Here is an 18,932-nt window from a genome sequence, read left to right as displayed (position 1 = left end):
TTATTAATATTTTTTAGTTCTCTCAAATTTGAGTCCTCGTGATATGAATGTGTTAATATTCAAAGAGAGACTTGACCCCACATTTAGTACAACGCGAACAGGTTTGTGTGTCCTATATAGCTAGCTGTTAGAAAAGAATTAAATGAAGTAAGTATTCAGCTCACGCTCTTCCCTTATTAATCGGACAAAATAATAAGGGAAAATTGTGAATGATAATACCAAATAAATAAAGAGTTCCTACTTCCTAATATAAGCCTTACCAAAGCTTATTATCCCAAAATAATTTTGTTCATCTTTATGTAGTGTTGAGCTGAACATCAGTTACTTTTCAGTATTAGATTCTTCAACACTAGAATGTAGAAGAATGATCATCATATTGTTTTTTAATTAATTTAATTTAAAAAATACAAAAAAAAGTTGGATCCTAAAAAAAATGTGTTACATGTTATCCTGCTCAATATCTTTGCAAATATCTATGGGTGACTTTGGGTGTTGCATGACACATGAAGCCATATAACCCAAAATTACATCGCTAGGGTAATTTCCCTACCATACAAAGGAGTAAGGATACTCTCTATTAATGGAGAGACAAGTACTACTCAATAACACATAAAAGTTAATATGTAATAACACTTCTATCATTTTGTTTATTATGAAATCACATTTTTGCTATTAAAAATATGAGTAAAAACAATCACTTGTCTCTCTATTAATAAAGATGATCATTATTCCATACAAAGAGTATTACATTTTCAATCAAGCAATCAGCAACCACCTTTGAGTGAATCCTCTCCACAACTGAGCCACGAGATCGTTAGAAAAATCAATAAGAAAGGTAAATTAAATAAAATTTAATTCAATCTATGGAGGAAGAGGAAGAGAAATCAAGAAAAACAATATATGAAATAATTAATAAAGACTAACATATTAACATGATTTATGAAGGAATATCTTGAAGTCATACGATCTATGTAGCCAAAGGAATTAAGGTTTCGTTGTTGTTGTATCCATTTCTTTTAATAGAACTCAGGTACTTAGGTAACAATTACCTTTCATGAACCCACTTCTATTAACAATAGCATCCTGGACAAATGGGTTAATAACTTAACATTGCTAGAGAAGAAAATTGAGGTCTTTTGCTGGCTCAACTTTTTCCCAGAAGCTAAAGAAAAATAATTAGTGCAGCACAAAATATAACCCATTTGCTCAATGCAAACAAAAGAAGATCGTCCTCAAACATTAAATTTATTGGATTCCAGCTTCACTTATTCAATTCACTTCCTCAATAATACATTGTACATTTTTTCCTTACAAAGCACAATAGATAAGGGGAAAGTGGGTCCCTTGCTTTTTTCCTTTAGAGAACTTCAACTAGATTAAAGATCTTATATCTCGTCTATAACACTATTTATGCCTTGAACTAATCAAAATTTATTATTTAATTAAAAATTATAAAAATTTAAACTAATATTTTATATTACTTAACCAGTTCTATTAGATATAGACACATAAATGAAATTTTCTTATGAAGGAAGATTCCTGTTTGCTACACTGAAATGATTCACCTTTCTAACCATGAGTTACATGCTAGGTTATTCTACTATGCAGTATGCGGTTCATATTTATCTGTTACTTTTTATGTTATTATTACCAACTTATTTATTATTATATTCTTTTGAGGAAAGTGAAGATGATAAATAAGGTAGATGAGTGAACATGTAACTTTATTCTCACCATTCCAAAGACCTTAGAAAGAAGGGGAACTAATACAAGCATGATTCAAATCAATTAAGTTACCCTGAAGAGCAAGTTCTCTTAGACATGCATCAATAAAGTCCCAAGACAAGTGGTCTTAGGGTTTCTCAAGGTCTATCTGTATGGTCATAAAGCATTTTTTCACCTTCATCATTTTCATATCTAGATTGGCGATTTTTCAGAATGAGAACAAGAAGTGTAGCATTTATAGACTTCATAGCCTCAAAAATCCTCCAAGCCATGCAAATAAAATCACAGAACTCTTTGTTAAGACAACTCCAATTATGCTTATAAAAAAGGCCATCATGGTATTCAGGGAATGAAATCATTTGTCCCACTTTTTGCATCTAAATTGTGTTTTAATTTAATTAAAAATTGTCACCTACTTAAAAAGAAAATTCATTTAAATGAATATTTTTTTTAGATTATTTAATGAAATTTAATTAGATTGGTATATAGTGACATGAATTTTGTGAGACGTGAAATTCTGGTTCATGTAAAAGGAGCTTTTTAGCGACCCACCGAAAGGAGAGCTTTCTAACCCTAACTTAAAGTGCTTAATTATTATTTAATTCCTTTCCACCATTACCAATTAGTTAAACAAAATAATATAATAATAACATCAAACAAAACCCTAAACCAAATTAATATTTGTACCGAAAAAGACAAAACCCTAAACCTGTCAGCATCATATCGACAGATATATTTGCTTCAGGTCAAGCTTTTGCTCAAATTCTAATCTGTGTCGTGACTACCGTGCTTCAAAAATTCCACCCCTCTTGTTCATATTTCACTTGCCTGATAACGATGTTTGATTCTCAATCATTTTATTCATTTTGTTCTGTATATAAATAAATATATTAGAAAAAACTATATATTTATAGTGTAAAAGAGTTTGTTATACTATTAGTCCATAATTTATTATTTATATTCAATTATCATCACTCTTAAATATAAGTAATATATATGAATTATGTATAAAATTTTATATTAATAGTGCATAAATCTTAAAATCTAAATGTATTAGACTTAGTTTTTATTTTATTTTATGAATTTCTCCTCCTAAGGATATTTGCATTCAAGTTAGATCATGATTTAATAATACTTCAGATGACATGGAGTGAATATGTGTCAATATATTAATAAATTTGAACATTGTACATGATTAAATCATAGAAATTAAAAATTGTGAAATTAAAATTAACATTATATACTTCAAAATATAAATAAACATAATATGGACAAATATCAAAATCGTAGAATGAAAATTAGGACAGCCTAAAACTTAAGTTGAGTATGAGTCCCAAAAACACGTGGAATCTAATGTCTAAAACATGCACTTGTCAAAGTAAACTAGAGGACGGGTGTTGCAAAAAAAATGTATGCAGTAATATGAATTGTGTTTTCTTATTATATCATTTACTATTTATATTTTTATCATTGATTCTTAAAAAATATATATAAATAAATGAGATAATATATTAAATATGTATAAATCTTTACACAGATATTATAATCTTTCATTTTTATCATACTTCTTATTCCAACTTCATCACCTTGGATACACGGGTCACCAAACCTTTCATTTTTATGATCCTTTACCTATATTATTACAATCAATATTGTGAAATCTGAGTTCGACATTAAACCAGAAGAGGTCGCATATCAGGTTTAATCAGTTTAAACGGGGATGATTTAATATATAATTAATAATTTTTATAAACAAATATATAATTATATATAGATGTAAACTTTTATATAATTATATTAAAATAACACCTCTCAATATTTTTTGGGACCAAAATAACACAAAAGATTAGAGTAACGTTCTATTTTTTAATTATAAACCGTCCGGCTTACTTCCCAAATTATTTTGGTTTAACACGGCCTGACCCGAACTTTATTGGATCAAAGAGGTCCAACTCTCATTCAATTAAGACGGCTAACCAAAGTGACTTATAAATTCCATCAGTATTTAAACTGGTCGGACCACCTAGTACGGTCCGGTTCTTAGAGTACTTATTAGTTATTACAATAGTCTTTAAAGAATAAATTTTGGATGCACGTGTATATAGACAAACACAAATCAATTAAATAATATAAAATATATGCAGTAATTTAAATATTTATGTATGTGATACAAGAAATTATTGTTCATCTATTACTTCTTGCGGTTAAATCTATAAGGAACTCTACTTTATATTTAAATTGGGTATTTTATATTTATTTTTTTCTTATAAACAATTCTCACTTTATTGTATGCAGATAGATATTAATATAATTTTGTTAATGATATTTTTATTTATATAATTTGAAGTATTTTTTGAAAATAAATTATTAACTTACATGTTTGTTCTGTGATGGTAGGTGACTGAGCAGGGCAATAGCCGGACAAGAGGTCCTCTTGGAGAGTTTGATGTGAGCTTGAATCTGATGGTAATGTTCTTTGGTGAGATGTCAGGTGACTGAGTCAGGCAGTAGCCGAACAAGAAGTCTTCTTGAAGTGTCTGATCTGAATTTGAACTTGCCGGTAGAGTTTGAATCCACAAATAGCTAAAAAGGTGTTCAGACAATTAAGTCGTCATCTGAATGAGGAGAGAGATTAGAGAGAGTAGAATGACAAGAGTAAGAATTTAAGATATGAGAGATTATTGTTATTTTCTTATGGGATGGATCCCCTATTTGTAGTGAAGGTTGGTAGAATATTCTCTAGCAGATGTTGTTGGCATGACTGGCCATTTGGGCTTGTGGGGCTGACTTGGATGATCCTTGGTTGCATTATCCATATCCGGCGGCCTAGTAAGGTCGTACTCTATGCATAGTTGACTTATAGCATGTAGTAGGCTTGATAGCCATAGTATAGGCTTGTGCTTAATATAGAGCAGAGGGTTAGGTGAGAGTTGTAGGTGGCATGCAACAAATGTATGTTCCAGGTGGCGTGACAATCCTACATTGGTTGTGCGACAAATGAATGGCAGAGACTAGGGTCTAGTATTGGCCTGTACGATTGTCTTCAGAGAACGGTGTACCTCCATGTGTTATTTGATTGACCGGACTACAACATGAGTCATTGTGAGATGTTTGATCTTTGTTTGGCTTCAAGTGTCCTAGCCTGGTCAAGGTGAGGACCATTTGATCGGGATGGAATAATGGTTAAAAACATCTTTCTAAACATGATTTTGGAAAGTGTTTTTAATGTCTTTTATGGTGATTTAATACAAAATCATTTTTGTAATACCACACTCAAAATCACTTTACAAAGTTGTAACCAAACATAAAAATAGTTTATTATTTTACATAAATCTTTTTGAAGCTAAAACAAACATGCCCTTAATATCTTTATTCAAACTCAGATAACTTTCCTTAAACTCTCATTGGAGCATCTTCCACATTTGACACGAGTAGCTAGTAACATACTTGAACATATGTCATCTCTCTGAGTAAAAGGATTATATAATTCCATTGTCTTTAACTCTATAATTATAGGGCGTTAGTGTTTATTACCTTCAAGAGGCAGATATTGGCCTTGTACGATTTCTGTATATTATATAAACCAAATGGTGACATTATTTGGGGAAACATGGTCTTGTGATCTGATACCACTTGCTCCTCAATTTCTGTGTTTGCATATGTGACCAAACAAGTATGTTAACAAAGATTATCTGTAAAAAAAAACCATATTCATATATCCCTAATCAATCAAATTTTATTAAGTAATATAAAAATATTAGTTTTTATTTTTATAATTTTTAATTTTAGTTAAATGACAGTTTTTAATTAGATGGAGACACAAATAAGAAGAGAAGTGAAACACACAACCTTTCAAAGTATGTAGGAAAAGTTAAACTGTATAGTTCCTACATCGATATCCGTTTGTCAAATTAAGCACTTGAAGTTTAGCACAACGTGTAGAGAGCAGCATAAATTTTGATGTAATTTGGAGTGATCTGATCCCATATGTTATATTATTTCTATCCTGATATCACAATTTTTTATGACCAAAGTTTAGTTGTATTGAGTCCTAAGAATTCATCACATTAGAATATTACATTAATAAAGTACTCTTATTGGTATTTATTATACAATATTGCATGAAAACCATATGGTGTACAAATTAAAAAGAGAAGGAGATAAGGTTTCTTTTGGCTTAATATTACAAGATCCTTATATTTATTTATATTTGTTAACATTAGAATACTTCAATTTCAATAAGGGAAAGAGAATGTACTAAGTTTTTCAAAAAAAATCTTCATCTCTTGAATTCTTATTCTTGACGCTTAAGGTTAAGAAAATCCTCTTTATATAAATTACTGCTATATGATCCTTAAAAAAAATAAAATTGTTAATATATGAGATTGAGCTATGAAGGCAGAAGATAATGGCAATAATGGAAGTGTCGGTTTTGATAATTTCATGCGTGGGAGAATCTCTGTTTTTTCCTCATTGAATTGAACGATGGAGGTCAATACATCACGTCCTTGTCTAGTCGCATGTGAGGATGTACCACCAATATTTTATCATTTACTTTTGGACTTATCCATCATTAATATTTCTTTATTGCTTAAAATAAAAAATAGGTTGGATAATTATTTTATTCTTTATAAAAAATTTAGTGTATCAAATTGATCTCCAAAATATAATACTTAATTATTATAAATATAAGTTAAAATAGTTCCTATAACGGCCAAAAAAATTACTTTGAAGAATTAATTCAACTTATATTTGATATTTCTTAGGATTATTTTGAGTTTTTTAAATTTTTTAATTATCAAAATAGATATTTACTATAACAAACAATATGTGACAAATCATTTTTTTCTAACTATTAATAAAAGGAATTGACATTTAGATGATATCACTAATTTATTTTAACAAATCACTCATTTTTCTAACTATTAATAAAAAGAATTGACATTGATATCACTAATTTATATTATATGTGATAAGTCATAAAATAAATGTGTCCAAATGACTTCCGTCAAAATATTTGTTATTTTGAGAAATAAGAATAATTAATATGAATCATTAGATTTTATTTTAATAATTAAGATTAAAGAATACATGCATATAATATTTTTTAAGTGATCATGTGACCAACAACTCATTTTTAATTTTAATCATCCACATATAAGACACAAATTGGTAGCTACATATATTATTTAAGTGATCATATTCTTATTTGAGTCATTTCTTTTTTGGTACATAGTCACTTTCTATATATACATGTTAACAATTTTTATTACAAGCCATTTACATCCTAGTGGAAAGTTAGGATTTAGAAGAGAGTGGGATGAATGGGAAGGAGTTTGAGGTATTTTTGGTTTTGTGTGGATATGGATATTTTTTTTAGTACTACCAATCAATGATATTCTCTCACCTTATGGGTAATGAATTAATTCATTTCTCAGTGTGTGACTATCCTTCCAATAAGTATAATTTCCAATGTACAATTCTTTTTAAACAAATATCAGATGAATATAATCCTTGACATTTTAGTATTTAGGAAGATCTAGTGGGTATCATTGTACCAACACAACACTGTTAGTAGTGGATAGAGACAATTTGGGGAAAAAATGAAAAGTGGAGTGTCTTTAAGTAATTCTGGGGCGCGTAAATTTTGACTATAGTGAAATATAGGATGTGAGAGAAGATGGAGGCCCATATTGTTGTTGGGCTGGATCTCAGCCACAAGTATGACCCGAATAGATGAATTCTGAATCTGAAGAGATTGAACAACTATGATGATGATAAAGAAAGAAATGGAACAAAACAACTCCTAATTTATTATTCGATTATTCACTCTCTATTGCAGAATAATGAAGCTGCATGGTTCATAATCTTATATATCGATTTGATTGTGTAATAATCTGAATTTGAAATTGAATTCATCTGAATCTGAAAATGGGGAAAAACCAAGCATACAAAGCTATGCAGAGAGCTAGGGTTGGTGGTGGCACCGCCGGCCCCGACGAGGTTGAAGACGGCATGGTTTGTACCTTTTCATAATATTCTCATGCTATCACTTTTTTATTATTATTATTATTGTTGTTGTTGTCAAAGAAAAAAACCATTTATAATAATAGCTAGTTTCATATGACAATGTAAAATATGCGGTGTATGAGTTTATGTTAGGTTTTAAACTCTAATGATTCATATATGAATTGTTAAGGGAATATGAATATGAATAGTATTTTTGTATAATCAGCAATACTTTGTTGTATGCTTATGTATTAATTTCGGTTTCCATGTACACTGTTATACTACCCATATAATTTCCCCATTGAGATTAATAGAAACTTTTCAATCACACATTACTTTATAAGTTCTATCTATGATGCTTAAATTGTGAAACTTGGGGTATTATGTGATCCCCCAACCCTAATTTTTACATCCAAGTGATTGATAATTTGTATCTTACAATCTTTCTCATCTTAAATGGATGTCATTTGATTTTGAAGCAGCTCACCACAACATAAAGTTTAGAATCTACCCCTATCGACTTGTCAATTAGGACTGTTGCTAGCTAAATGCAGATGAACTAAATTATGATGGAGCAACTCCAATGTCAATGTTAAGCAAATTGGCTTGGAAAAACCATGGAGCCCATTGTACGAGGCTCCCACCTAATGTGGTCCGGAGCGGGTGGATATACGTAGCCTTACCCCCGCAAGCGGAGATGATGATGTTTTCAGGATTTGAACCCATGCAAAACTTTTTTTAAAAGCTAATATCTAAATGTTTAAGTTGTCAATGGAAGTGAACCTTTTCAGAATTAAGTAAACAATGGACCAACAAAAGATACATATGCATGATGCATGCACATGGGTATTGTTTGCTACAAGACTTTCACTTAACTGCAGGATTTTGTTATATTGTTCTCATATGATCCAGTGACCATTTTCATAACCAAGGTCTAGCAATTTTGTTATAAGTGAATGCTTCACCCCATGACTTTCGTTCTTCTTGCTTTCCTGTCTATTTTAGGGCTATTATGATTTATAATACTAGAATATTGGATCTCTTTCTTTGTTTTCCTGGACTGTTATTGATGAGGACTGTCACAGGTGGATGGTTCATTTCATTCACCAGCTTGGCATGCTGCTCGTTTGGCCAGCCTTAATACTTCTCACACTGTTACCTGGGAAGAGTACAAGAAGAAACAAAAGGTATTCTTTTGATGAACCTTACGTGTTTGCTCTTATAAATAAATCAGAAATGCTTTCCCATATTATGTTAGGTACAGTTTTTTTGTAGGATATGGTTCCAGTTTACAGTTATAGCAGACAATTGAAGTCTTATTTATTTCCAAAGACAAGGGCTGGTTACCTTCTTAACCATAATTAGTTGAAACTCCATCATTGATTTTACTTTGGTTAGATAGTTGGAAAAGTGTTTTCTTATCTTTGAGAGGATGTATATGTTCCTTTTCAATCGAGTCTGCATGAGAGGGAAAGGTCTGAGCTAGACTGTTGTTGTTGGTAGATTCAATCCATCTCTCTTCTAATCGAGATAAGAGGATCTGATCTGTTGATACTTCGGGTTTATTTTCTCTGGAAAACAATTGCCCCCTTATAAGCTGAATTCTTTATTTAGACCGCTGTGCTTAAATGGATTAATACAAATTATTTGGCTCAAATTAGAAACATGTAATTCCTTTCTCGCCTGATTATTGTGGTATGTGAACATCTAGTTCTGAAATTGGTTCTCATTCGTTTTTCTGCATTGCTCGGTGGCTTCTTTTCTATGGAATAACCTATTTGGTGTCTTCAATAAACAGTGGGTTTGCCCCATGGATTTACACCGGTTTGTTAGTATTAACTTTACGGGGTTTAGCTCTAGCAAAGATGCCAAAAAGTTTTTGCGATGCGCTTGTTTTGTGGTTCTTTGGTGCATTTTTTCCATTAATGCATTTGTGTTAGAGTAGTTATAGTTATTGTAGCTTCTTTGTGGCATTCTTCTCACGATTTTTAGGCGGGCATCTCTCAGATCTGCAGAGATTGACACGCTTTGTTATGTTTCTTGTTCTTAGTTTTTGTTTCTCCTTGTATTTCGGTTGTCTTTTTGTAAGTTTTTGAGATTTCTAATCCTCTTTATTTTATAAGAAAATTACAATGAAAATTGAACTATTTCTAGGTGCAGCTAGCCACACTTATTAGTAGTGGTCCCTATGTTAACAGCCTTAATGGGCTAGGGATGTCATTGTCATGCAGTATTAAATATTAAAAGGGAGCTGCTTGTAATGTTGTAAATGAGGAGGGCTGTCATTTGTCCATCCCTCAGTAATAACTAAATCTAAAAAGCAAGCCATTCAGGACTCACGCAGTCCAGCGGCAAAGAAGAAATACTGAGTTAGAACTTTCACATTAACTAATCACAGTGGGGCCATCAGGTAAGCTGTCATCTTATTCTTTCATGCCCTGCCAACCCAATTCTGCTTCATACTGTGAAAATCCTATGGGGCATCATTGATAAAAACATGTCTATTTAGGTGATTTACAGCATCTTTGTGGTATGCCTGATATATTCTGGTTTCACTTGTTTGTTTTTAGCATACTAGTTATTTCCTAAATCTGAATGCACATTATTCACTTGTTGGATTGATAGGGTAATTGCAGTGTTATATGACTTGTGCTTGTTTGATATATAATACATTTGGCTTCGTTTATATTTTATTTACTAGGAAGAAGAAATGAGAAAAGGGGAGTTGGAAGCAGATGCAGATAGGATGATGAGAGAGTATAGAGCTCAACTAGATGCTGAAAGGGCTCACAAACTTTCCCATGGAAGAAATCACTCTAGTAGTAAGTCTAAACATGGAAAAGGTATGTGTGAAGTTGCAGAAACTTGGTGTCTTTTCCTAGCCCTTTACCCATTTCATGCGTCCAAAAGTGACTACATATTATACTTTTCTACTTTGCAGATAAAAGGGACATGATTTCCAAGAAGCACAGCAGCAAAAAGAGAAAGGTGCTTTTGGTTTCTAAAACATTTACTTTTTCCTAGAGGAAACTGAAGAATTGAGTGCTAAGTTTGATGATATTATTTTCGATTTGAATAATAGTATAATACAGCCCTCTAACTTTTATTTAACTACTAGCTTTGGATTTCCTTTTAGTTTCAGAAACCATGGTAATGGGATAATTATATTTAGTGTAGGTATAAATTGTTTGCAGGCAAGTCGAAAATTTTGTCATGGCTTGTGGGTCTTTAGTTTGAATTTTTAGTATCTTTTATCACTTTGAGGTCTAGGATGCACAGGAGGTTTTGTGAAATTGATTATTATGGTTGAAAGAAATTTACATTGCTGTTTCCCTTTCCTTCAAAATGTCAGTTTTTTTATTTATTATTTTGAACAGATTTATAATTGGACTTCTGTCTGATCATTATTTACTTCACTTGCTTTACATGGATGACATATTGAAATGCTTGTCTAACTGAAGTCATTGTTTAAAACCTTCAATTTATTTTGGACGTGATCAAAATCACTGGTTTTTAAAATTATTTATAACTACTCATAGGCTGTTTATTATTTTGCAAAACAACTCTTTGTTAATTGTTAGAGGGTTAGCCTCAGAGCAATGGTAAGGTTGCTTGCCTTGTAACATGAGGTTATGGGTTCAAATATTGGAAATAGCTTCCTCGTTTGCGAGGGTAACCTGTGTACATCTACACTTCCAAGACTCCGCTAGGTGGGTGTCTGGTGCATTGGACCAACCTTTAACTCTTTGTTAATTATTGTAGCAAATTGATTCAAAGGGAATTGTTATAGTACTCTGATGCTATGATAAATAGGGCAAGTTTCAAGTATTTATTGAAAGTTGATTTTATAGCAAATGTTTAATATTCTGTTAAATATAACTAAATAGTTAATGAAATGCTTGACAGTTCACTTAAAGCTATATGCAATTGCTATATCCAGATAAAAGAAAAAAGGATGAGTAGCAAACTAATTTCCTTATTCTAATTATATGGCCTTTGGTACTAGTTATGCAAATGAGCCCATGCAATATTGATTAACATTTGATGTATCTGTTAATTTTAGTTATGAATATATAGTTTTTGTTGTGAAACTACTCATTACCTCTACTTTCGTAGCACTCAAGAAGATCGTCTGCATCTAGTTCCTCTTCCTCGTCTTCGTATTCTTCCAGTAGTGAAGAAGAGAGGTCGTCAAGAAGATCAAAGTCCAGATCTAAGAGGTCAAAGAAGGAAAAGAAGGCTAAGTCGAGGCAAAAAAGTTCTGGAACAGGTAGCGACGATGATGGTCCAGTTCCCCTTTCAAAATTCTTTGGGAGCGTCAAGAGTTAATGATGTTACTTGGTTGTGTATCATAAAATTGTTTTATGCAAGTAGTAAAATTCTGCTTGGCTTTATTTTTATGAGATCAACGTATTCTTTCCTAACAGATTTGTAATTTGTATGTTATATTATGTGTCCCCTTTCTAAAAGATAAATGAGTATTTTTCTTAGGTCAATCTGGGATGCAGAGTGAATTTTTAGTTACAAGAGTGTAAGTCAATAATTGCTTTATGTTTAACTAAACTCTTCCTAATAGAGAGGAAATAATGTTGGAGGTGCTTTATTATGTACAGGAAAATAAGGGATTAATCAAAGCAATGGTTTATTTTGAGTAGCATTGCTTTGATTAATGTGCATCTAGCATTGAAACGTTTAACATGTCTCACGCATTGATTTGAAGTTTTAGACTACTAATGTTTGAGTCATATAGATAGTGTGAAAATTCAAGTTATAATGTTTAGGGGTAGTGCATATTGAACATTCTGTTACAAAATCCTATCAAACAGAGAAATAGTTTTGATGGACCAAAATGTCCCTAACTGTTAGTTACTAATTTCGAATGGCATTTGGAATCCTTCAAAATCATTCCCAGAACATAAAATCAAAGCCAACATGAAAAAAACATCACAGCATAGGTAGAGCTGTCTTTCAAAGTTTGAATCTCACATTCTTACTGCCATGATGAGCTGAGGTTCGTGACATAGCTTTTCATTTTCATCCCAATTATTTTCCCTTTCAATTTAATCAGAAGTTTAGACATTTTTAAAGATTTTTCATAACGTTGAGTCAGAATTCTCTCCGGTACTAAATAGAGAAATGCTGTGAAAAAACAAAAAAAATAATGAAATAACTTGTATCCTTTTATTTATGATACTTTTACTATTAAAACTAAAAACAAAAGCGAAACTTCCCTCTCCAAGATTAGAAAGGATTCTTATTCCATAATGTTGGCTAAAGCAAAAACCATTGTGCACAAATTTGAAAAGCAAGGGAGAAAATGATTTATCAGAAGTTGGCTCAAGCCAATGAATTGGGAAATATTACATTATAAAGGAAGGAAATAAGCCACCAAATACAAATACCTTATGATTGTTCCAGGATTCCAATCACGGCTCTGATTGAAAAACAATTAAATCCAAAGTCACCATCTGGTTTCAGATGATACAAATATATACACAGAAATCTCTTCAACTACGGATACAACATTAAACTTTCCAAACCCAATGATAACATTATTATTACTATCACTAATACTGCTGATACTCAGGGTTAAATGCTATAGCCTCTCGGTAAATCAGTTCCCTCATCTGTTCTTCAGATAAAGCATGTTGCTCAAAGTCAAAGCTGAAGGGAGTCATGCACACAGGTTCATCACTAATGTCATGCAGAGATGTTAGGTAGGGGTGTGCCAGTGCATCTTCAACTGCAAAAACAATGCAAATCAACGAATGTCGGAATGATATTAAAGTCCGGTGTCCCAAAACCAAAGACTAAAAGTACTTATCGTGAGGCCAGTATATGCATATTACCAACCGAGTTCTGTTATTTACCAAAACCAAAGACTAAAAGTACTTATCGTGTGACCGGTAGATGCAAATTACCAACCGAGTTCTGTTATTTACCAAAACCAAAGACTAAAAGTATTTATCGTGTGACCAGTAGATGCATATTACCAACTGAGTTATGTTATTTACCAAAGCCAAAGACTAAAACTACTTATCGTGTGACCAGTAGATGCATATTACCAACTGAGCTCTGTTAGGTAGTTAGGTTTTAACAAATACCGAAGATCCCAAAAAGCATGACATTTATGAAGAATACATAATGATACTATGTAATCATAATATACTTCTCCTCAAGCAATGAAAACATACCAGTAATCCTTTGTCTAGGATCAAAGGTTAACATTCTTTCAACAAGATCTATAGCTGCAGGATGGACTTGCGGAAACTTTTCTTGGAAAGATTGGCGTTGGTAAAGAGGTAGTTGCCTAATGTATCTCTTAGCATTTTCATTAAGAAACTCCAAATCAGAATCTGACGGAGTGCCAATCAACTGTACATTATGAAGCATATGTTAAACTGAATTCACCAAACTACATAGATCACAAGGTAAAAAATAACATAACAAAGTAAATGCAGATTTTGGCACTAATTTCACCAATTCGGTTAAAGGGTCTGACTGTACTCAAGACTGGACATCAATGGTGACAGCTTAACCTGAACTATACCTTAGTGTGAGACTGTCATAGATTTCAATTTGCTTTAATATTGTGTTTGGTCCTAAATCTAGCAGGTTAATCATTTAAACCATAAAAACAAAAATTAATCGATTATTCTTGAACTTCTTCGAACACTGAAGCTGTTAAATGAGTTACCTCCATAAGTAAACGCAACTGATGCACATGATCTCTGCCAGGGAACAATGGCTTTCGATCCATCAGCTCCATGAAAATACAACCAACAGACCATACATCAATTGCTGCTGTGTAGTCAGAAGAGTTTAACAGAAGCTCTGGTGCACGGTACCATCTTGTAACAACATATTCAGTCATAAAATCGGTTTCAGAGGTGACACGAGCCAGTCCAAAATCACAAATTTTTAGGTCACAGTTGGCATTCAGGAGAAGGTTGCTAGGTTTTAAGTCCCTATGCAGAACATTTGCAGAATGTATATACTTCAACCCACGGAGGATTTGATACAGAAAATACTGCACCGAAAATAAAAATATGTTACTGGTGTTGAGGATAAGATTTAAAAAATCTGAACTCAAAGAAATAGTGAGAAAAACTAGGTAACGTGTGTCATCATAATGCTTAAAAAACTCTATTGCCAAGTATCTTAACTTGGCTGTAATAATATTGTGATTGGATGTGAGAAATTGTGTTGTTTGTCTTGGTGAAAGTAAACAGAATGGGGATGTCGGTAAGAGAAGGAACAAGAAGAAAGAAATTTCTAGTATATACATATTAGTTAAGTCTGTATTAACAATATTTGACACCTTTCTATTATAAAAATAAATAAAAAGTACTTGCCAGCTGTAAAATTGTCAAAGACTTTTTCCACTGAGTATACAGCAATTCATGATATGATAATATAGGCATACATTTAACACAAATATGGGCATAATTCAAAATGAGTGTTAAAATATGTGCCTGGCAATGCTCCTCCGACAGTGCTTGATTTGACCGAATGATTTGGTGAAGGTCAGTGTCCATTAGCTCATATGAAATGTAAACGTCATTAAACACCTCCCTTTGTGATGGTGGCACTATATCCCTGATTGCAACAACCTGCACCATAATTCAATAGGTAATTTGAACAAAAGAAATATTCTCAATGTTCTAATGTTTTCACCATTCCGCTCATAAAGTTATCTGTACAAACACCATCCTTGCCTCCACCCATAAGAGAGTCTATTTTATATTGGGCTTTAAGTGACCTACGAATGAACAGCTATGGTAAATGCAGTCTTTTTAAATGAATATATAGAAAGCACCTTCATGTCGCTCCAGACGTACAAATAAAGTAAGAAACAAATGTAACATAAAAATAAAGAACACTCAAATGCCAAATCAATGAAATAGACACATTAATACAGGGAAGAAACGTAAAAAGAACTGGCATCAGGGTTCAGGATAAGGCGATATCATAAGCTAATCAATAATTGCTACGCTATCAAACAAAACATGTATTTATCACTGAGATTTTCCTTTTGGATACAATTTTGTCGTTTCTTAAAACCGTTAGACGTTAAGAATTATCATACTACATTTCAGAACTAACAGCTATTCCCACACATGGAAGTAGTGTAAACATTGAGACATTGTCACGAGGAGTACATTTACTTCCAGTCAATTAAATACCAGCCATGTAATTATGATATACTCCGCTCCATAATATTTGGAGCTGGCGATTTTTGAACAATGATTGAGAAATCTATTAAATCATGATTTTTTCATAAATATAACACATTTGACTAAATTACTCTCCCTTTTCATTTATGGGAGATACCAAGCAACAAAGATAAAGTTAGAGAAAAGTAATTAACGACTTCTCATTTTACTTAAGTGACAGATAAAATCAACCAATTTTTTTGTCCAGAACGATAGATATTATGAAATGGATAGAGTATAAAACTAATAGGTTCATTTAGTATCAATGTTTACACACCCCATAATTGAGCAACCATTGTCCTTTCACCAGCTTCTAAATCAAAAGCATTTCATAGCTAACAGGAACATATTACAAGTAGAAAATGCAAAAACCAGCTGATAGAATTTGAAGCACTAAACCATAAAACCAAGATCTAATCAGATAAAAATGACACACGGAAAATGCGTTTCATTTCACACAAATGAGAAGTAATTTATAACTCACTAACATTTTCATGATCCATGTGGCGAAGCAGCTTGATTTCTCGGAGAGTCCTCTTGGCATCAATTTTGTTGTCAAATGCATTAGCAATCTTCTTGATAGCAACATGTTCGTTTGTCTCAGAATTATGGGCAGAGCTATTCACAAAACCCAATCATCATAATTGATAACATACAAAGTAAAAGTTTCCAATTGAAGATAACAAATGTAAACTCTGTTAAACTAGATTTCCCAACAAAGAGCTCCAATTGAAAATAACAAATGTGAGTTTCTTATTCAAAAAAGAGAGAAAATATTTGAACATAGATTTCAATTGAAAAAAAAGATCAAATTTTTATTCAAAAAACAACAAACCCACATAACATAAAATTGAAAAAAGAGATAAAAATGCAAGCTTTTGAAGGATTTGATCATTTACCAAACGATACCGTAAGCCCCTTTTCCGATTGGCATGATGGGGGGTTTGTACTTGCCAGTAACTTCAAATATGTTACCGAAAATGTTGTATTGAATGAACCTTCCGCCGTGGCTCAACGTCGCCGGAATATTCTCCACCCCCATCCCCGGCACCGGATGCTGATATTGCTGATATTGTTGTGGGTCTGGATGCGGTGGCGGCGGCGGCGCTGCGTCCGACATGACGGCGTCAGCAGGCGGAGCAGCTCCTCCTTCCATTTTTTTATGTGAACTAAAAATAAGAGAGAGAATGAGAAGGTTAAATACTAAGTTCTAAAAATAAATAAAACGTATATATTAAAAAATGTGAATTATATGAATGATGTAATAACTAATGAGAGTTAGATCAGAAGATAGAAGAAATGTTAGAACCTGATTTGCGTCTTTAGTGTTTTTGTGAAGCGGATCTATACTGCAATCTCTTCTTTCATTTCTCTCAACCTTATTTACTATTTATTTGTTGAAGAGTGTAATATCAATAAAGATTTATACCCAGTGTATTATTTATTATTTATATCGTTTTTTAAGATCTATGATTAAACATAAATATTAAATATAAATTAATAATGTATAAAATTTATATATTATTAGTATATATATTCTCTTTTCAATTCTTTCATGTGACTCTCCTCTCTTTGTTATAAAGATTTGATATTGAAAAAATATATGTTACCAATTTCATATACAATATAATATTTAATTATTATTAATTTTTTTTAAAATAATACAAATAAATGATGACCAATATACTCACCGGATATAAAATTTTACGGTAAATATTTTCAAGAAAATGTTATTGTGATTTAAAGTTTAATGGTTTTTTAATTTAGATGAAATGATAATATAGAAAAATTCTATACTTATAGGTATTAAAATCTTAATCTTATTAATTGAAAAAGATAATTCCTACTTTTATATTTTAAACATTTTCAATGGGATTGTAATATCTATACAATATCAGTGTAAAGATTTATACAATTCATTGCATTATTTATTGTTTTTGTATTACTTTTATTTTGATGTCAATGATAATTAAACATGAATGACAAATGATATAATGATTATCGAAAAAACTGTTACACTATTAAGATTACTATTTATTTGTTTATTGTTGCTATGCCACTCTCCTCTCTTTGTTATAAATATTTGATATTGGAAAAAGAAAAAAAAACATATATACAAATAATGTATGAATTTTATATATTATTATTATATTATTCATTCATATTTAATCAACATTGATCATTTAAAAGAATGTCATATAAATAAATGATAACTGATATATTGACTTTATATAAATTTTTATATCGAAAGTCTTGAAAAAATGTTCTTCTAATTTAAAGTTTAATAGTTTTTTTTTAACTCAGATGAAATGATAATAGAGAAAAAAATTATACTTGTACATATTAAAATCTTAACCTTATTAATTGAAAAAGATAATTCCTACTATTATATGTAAAAAAAATTTAAAAAGTTAATTATTTTCATATTTTGGTTCATTACTTTTTATCTGGATTCCTATTAACATGAGTTTTGTATTAGCCTTTTAGTATTCATTTTTACTTATTTATAGTTTCCTTATGTGGAAATAAAAAAGAGCAAGGTTTTCTGTTATCATGTTTCTTTTTTTAGAATAAAGTATTTTCTAGAAGATAAATTATCTCATCTTACTAATAAAATTATGAATGATTTTTTTTCTTTTTTTTGTTTCCATGTTTCTTTTGTTGTTATATCTTTCTTTTTCAATCCCACCTATTTTGGACATTTTTTTCACTGCCACTAATACTTCCTTAAACTAATTCGTTTATTTAAGTAATATATGTATGTTAAGTTATTTTGGTTAACTAACTTGTTTATAATCTTACATCACAATCAAATCTAACTACCATGTAAATTTGCATTTTAAAACATAAAATTTAAGTAAATTTTAATAAAACCGGTAAACTTTCAATTTTGTTAATATGAATATGAGTCTACATCTATATATTAGTATGCAAAATTGTTGTTAATGCAATGTGCATTGAGTTTATAAAAGGAATTTTTTT

At 31.2% G+C, this 18,932-nt stretch overlaps 2 protein-coding genes across 3 annotated transcripts; one reads left to right on the top strand and one right to left on the bottom strand.

Annotated features, from left to right (window-relative positions):
• LOC109333420 (serine/arginine-rich splicing factor 4) lies at positions 7,483-12,185 on the top strand. Its single transcript, XM_019568900.1, has 5 exons — positions 7,483-7,743; positions 8,820-8,921; positions 10,436-10,577; positions 10,676-10,722; positions 11,851-12,185. The coding sequence occupies exons 1-5, from the start codon at positions 7,657-7,659 to the stop codon at positions 12,061-12,063; spliced, it is 591 nt and encodes a 196-aa protein (XP_019424445.1). The 5' UTR covers positions 7,483-7,656; the 3' UTR covers positions 12,064-12,185.
• Positions 13,056-17,320, bottom strand: LOC109332753 (mitogen-activated protein kinase homolog MMK1). 2 transcript variants are annotated; one of them, XM_019567770.1, is made up of 7 exons: positions 17,260-17,320; positions 16,850-17,119; positions 16,439-16,568; positions 15,210-15,347; positions 14,432-14,764; positions 13,929-14,109; positions 13,056-13,477 (listed from the first exon to the last, which is right to left on the bottom strand). In XM_019567770.1, the coding sequence occupies exons 2-7, from the start codon at positions 17,104-17,106 to the stop codon at positions 13,302-13,304; spliced, it is 1,215 nt and encodes a 404-aa protein (XP_019423315.1). In that variant the 5' UTR covers positions 17,107-17,119; positions 17,260-17,320; the 3' UTR covers positions 13,056-13,301. The 2 variants fall into 2 exon arrangements, with proteins under 2 accessions (XP_019423315.1, XP_019423316.1); XM_019567771.1 differs by lacking the exon at positions 17,260-17,320 and having other exon boundaries at positions 16,850-17,122.

The sequence above is a fragment of the Lupinus angustifolius genome, chromosome LG18, assembly GCF_001865875.1.
Source record: "Lupinus angustifolius cultivar Tanjil chromosome LG18, LupAngTanjil_v1.0, whole genome shotgun sequence".
In the NCBI taxonomy this organism is placed as follows: Eukaryota; Viridiplantae; Streptophyta; class Magnoliopsida; order Fabales; family Fabaceae; genus Lupinus; species Lupinus angustifolius.
This window is presented reverse-complemented; position numbering and strand designations above follow the sequence as displayed.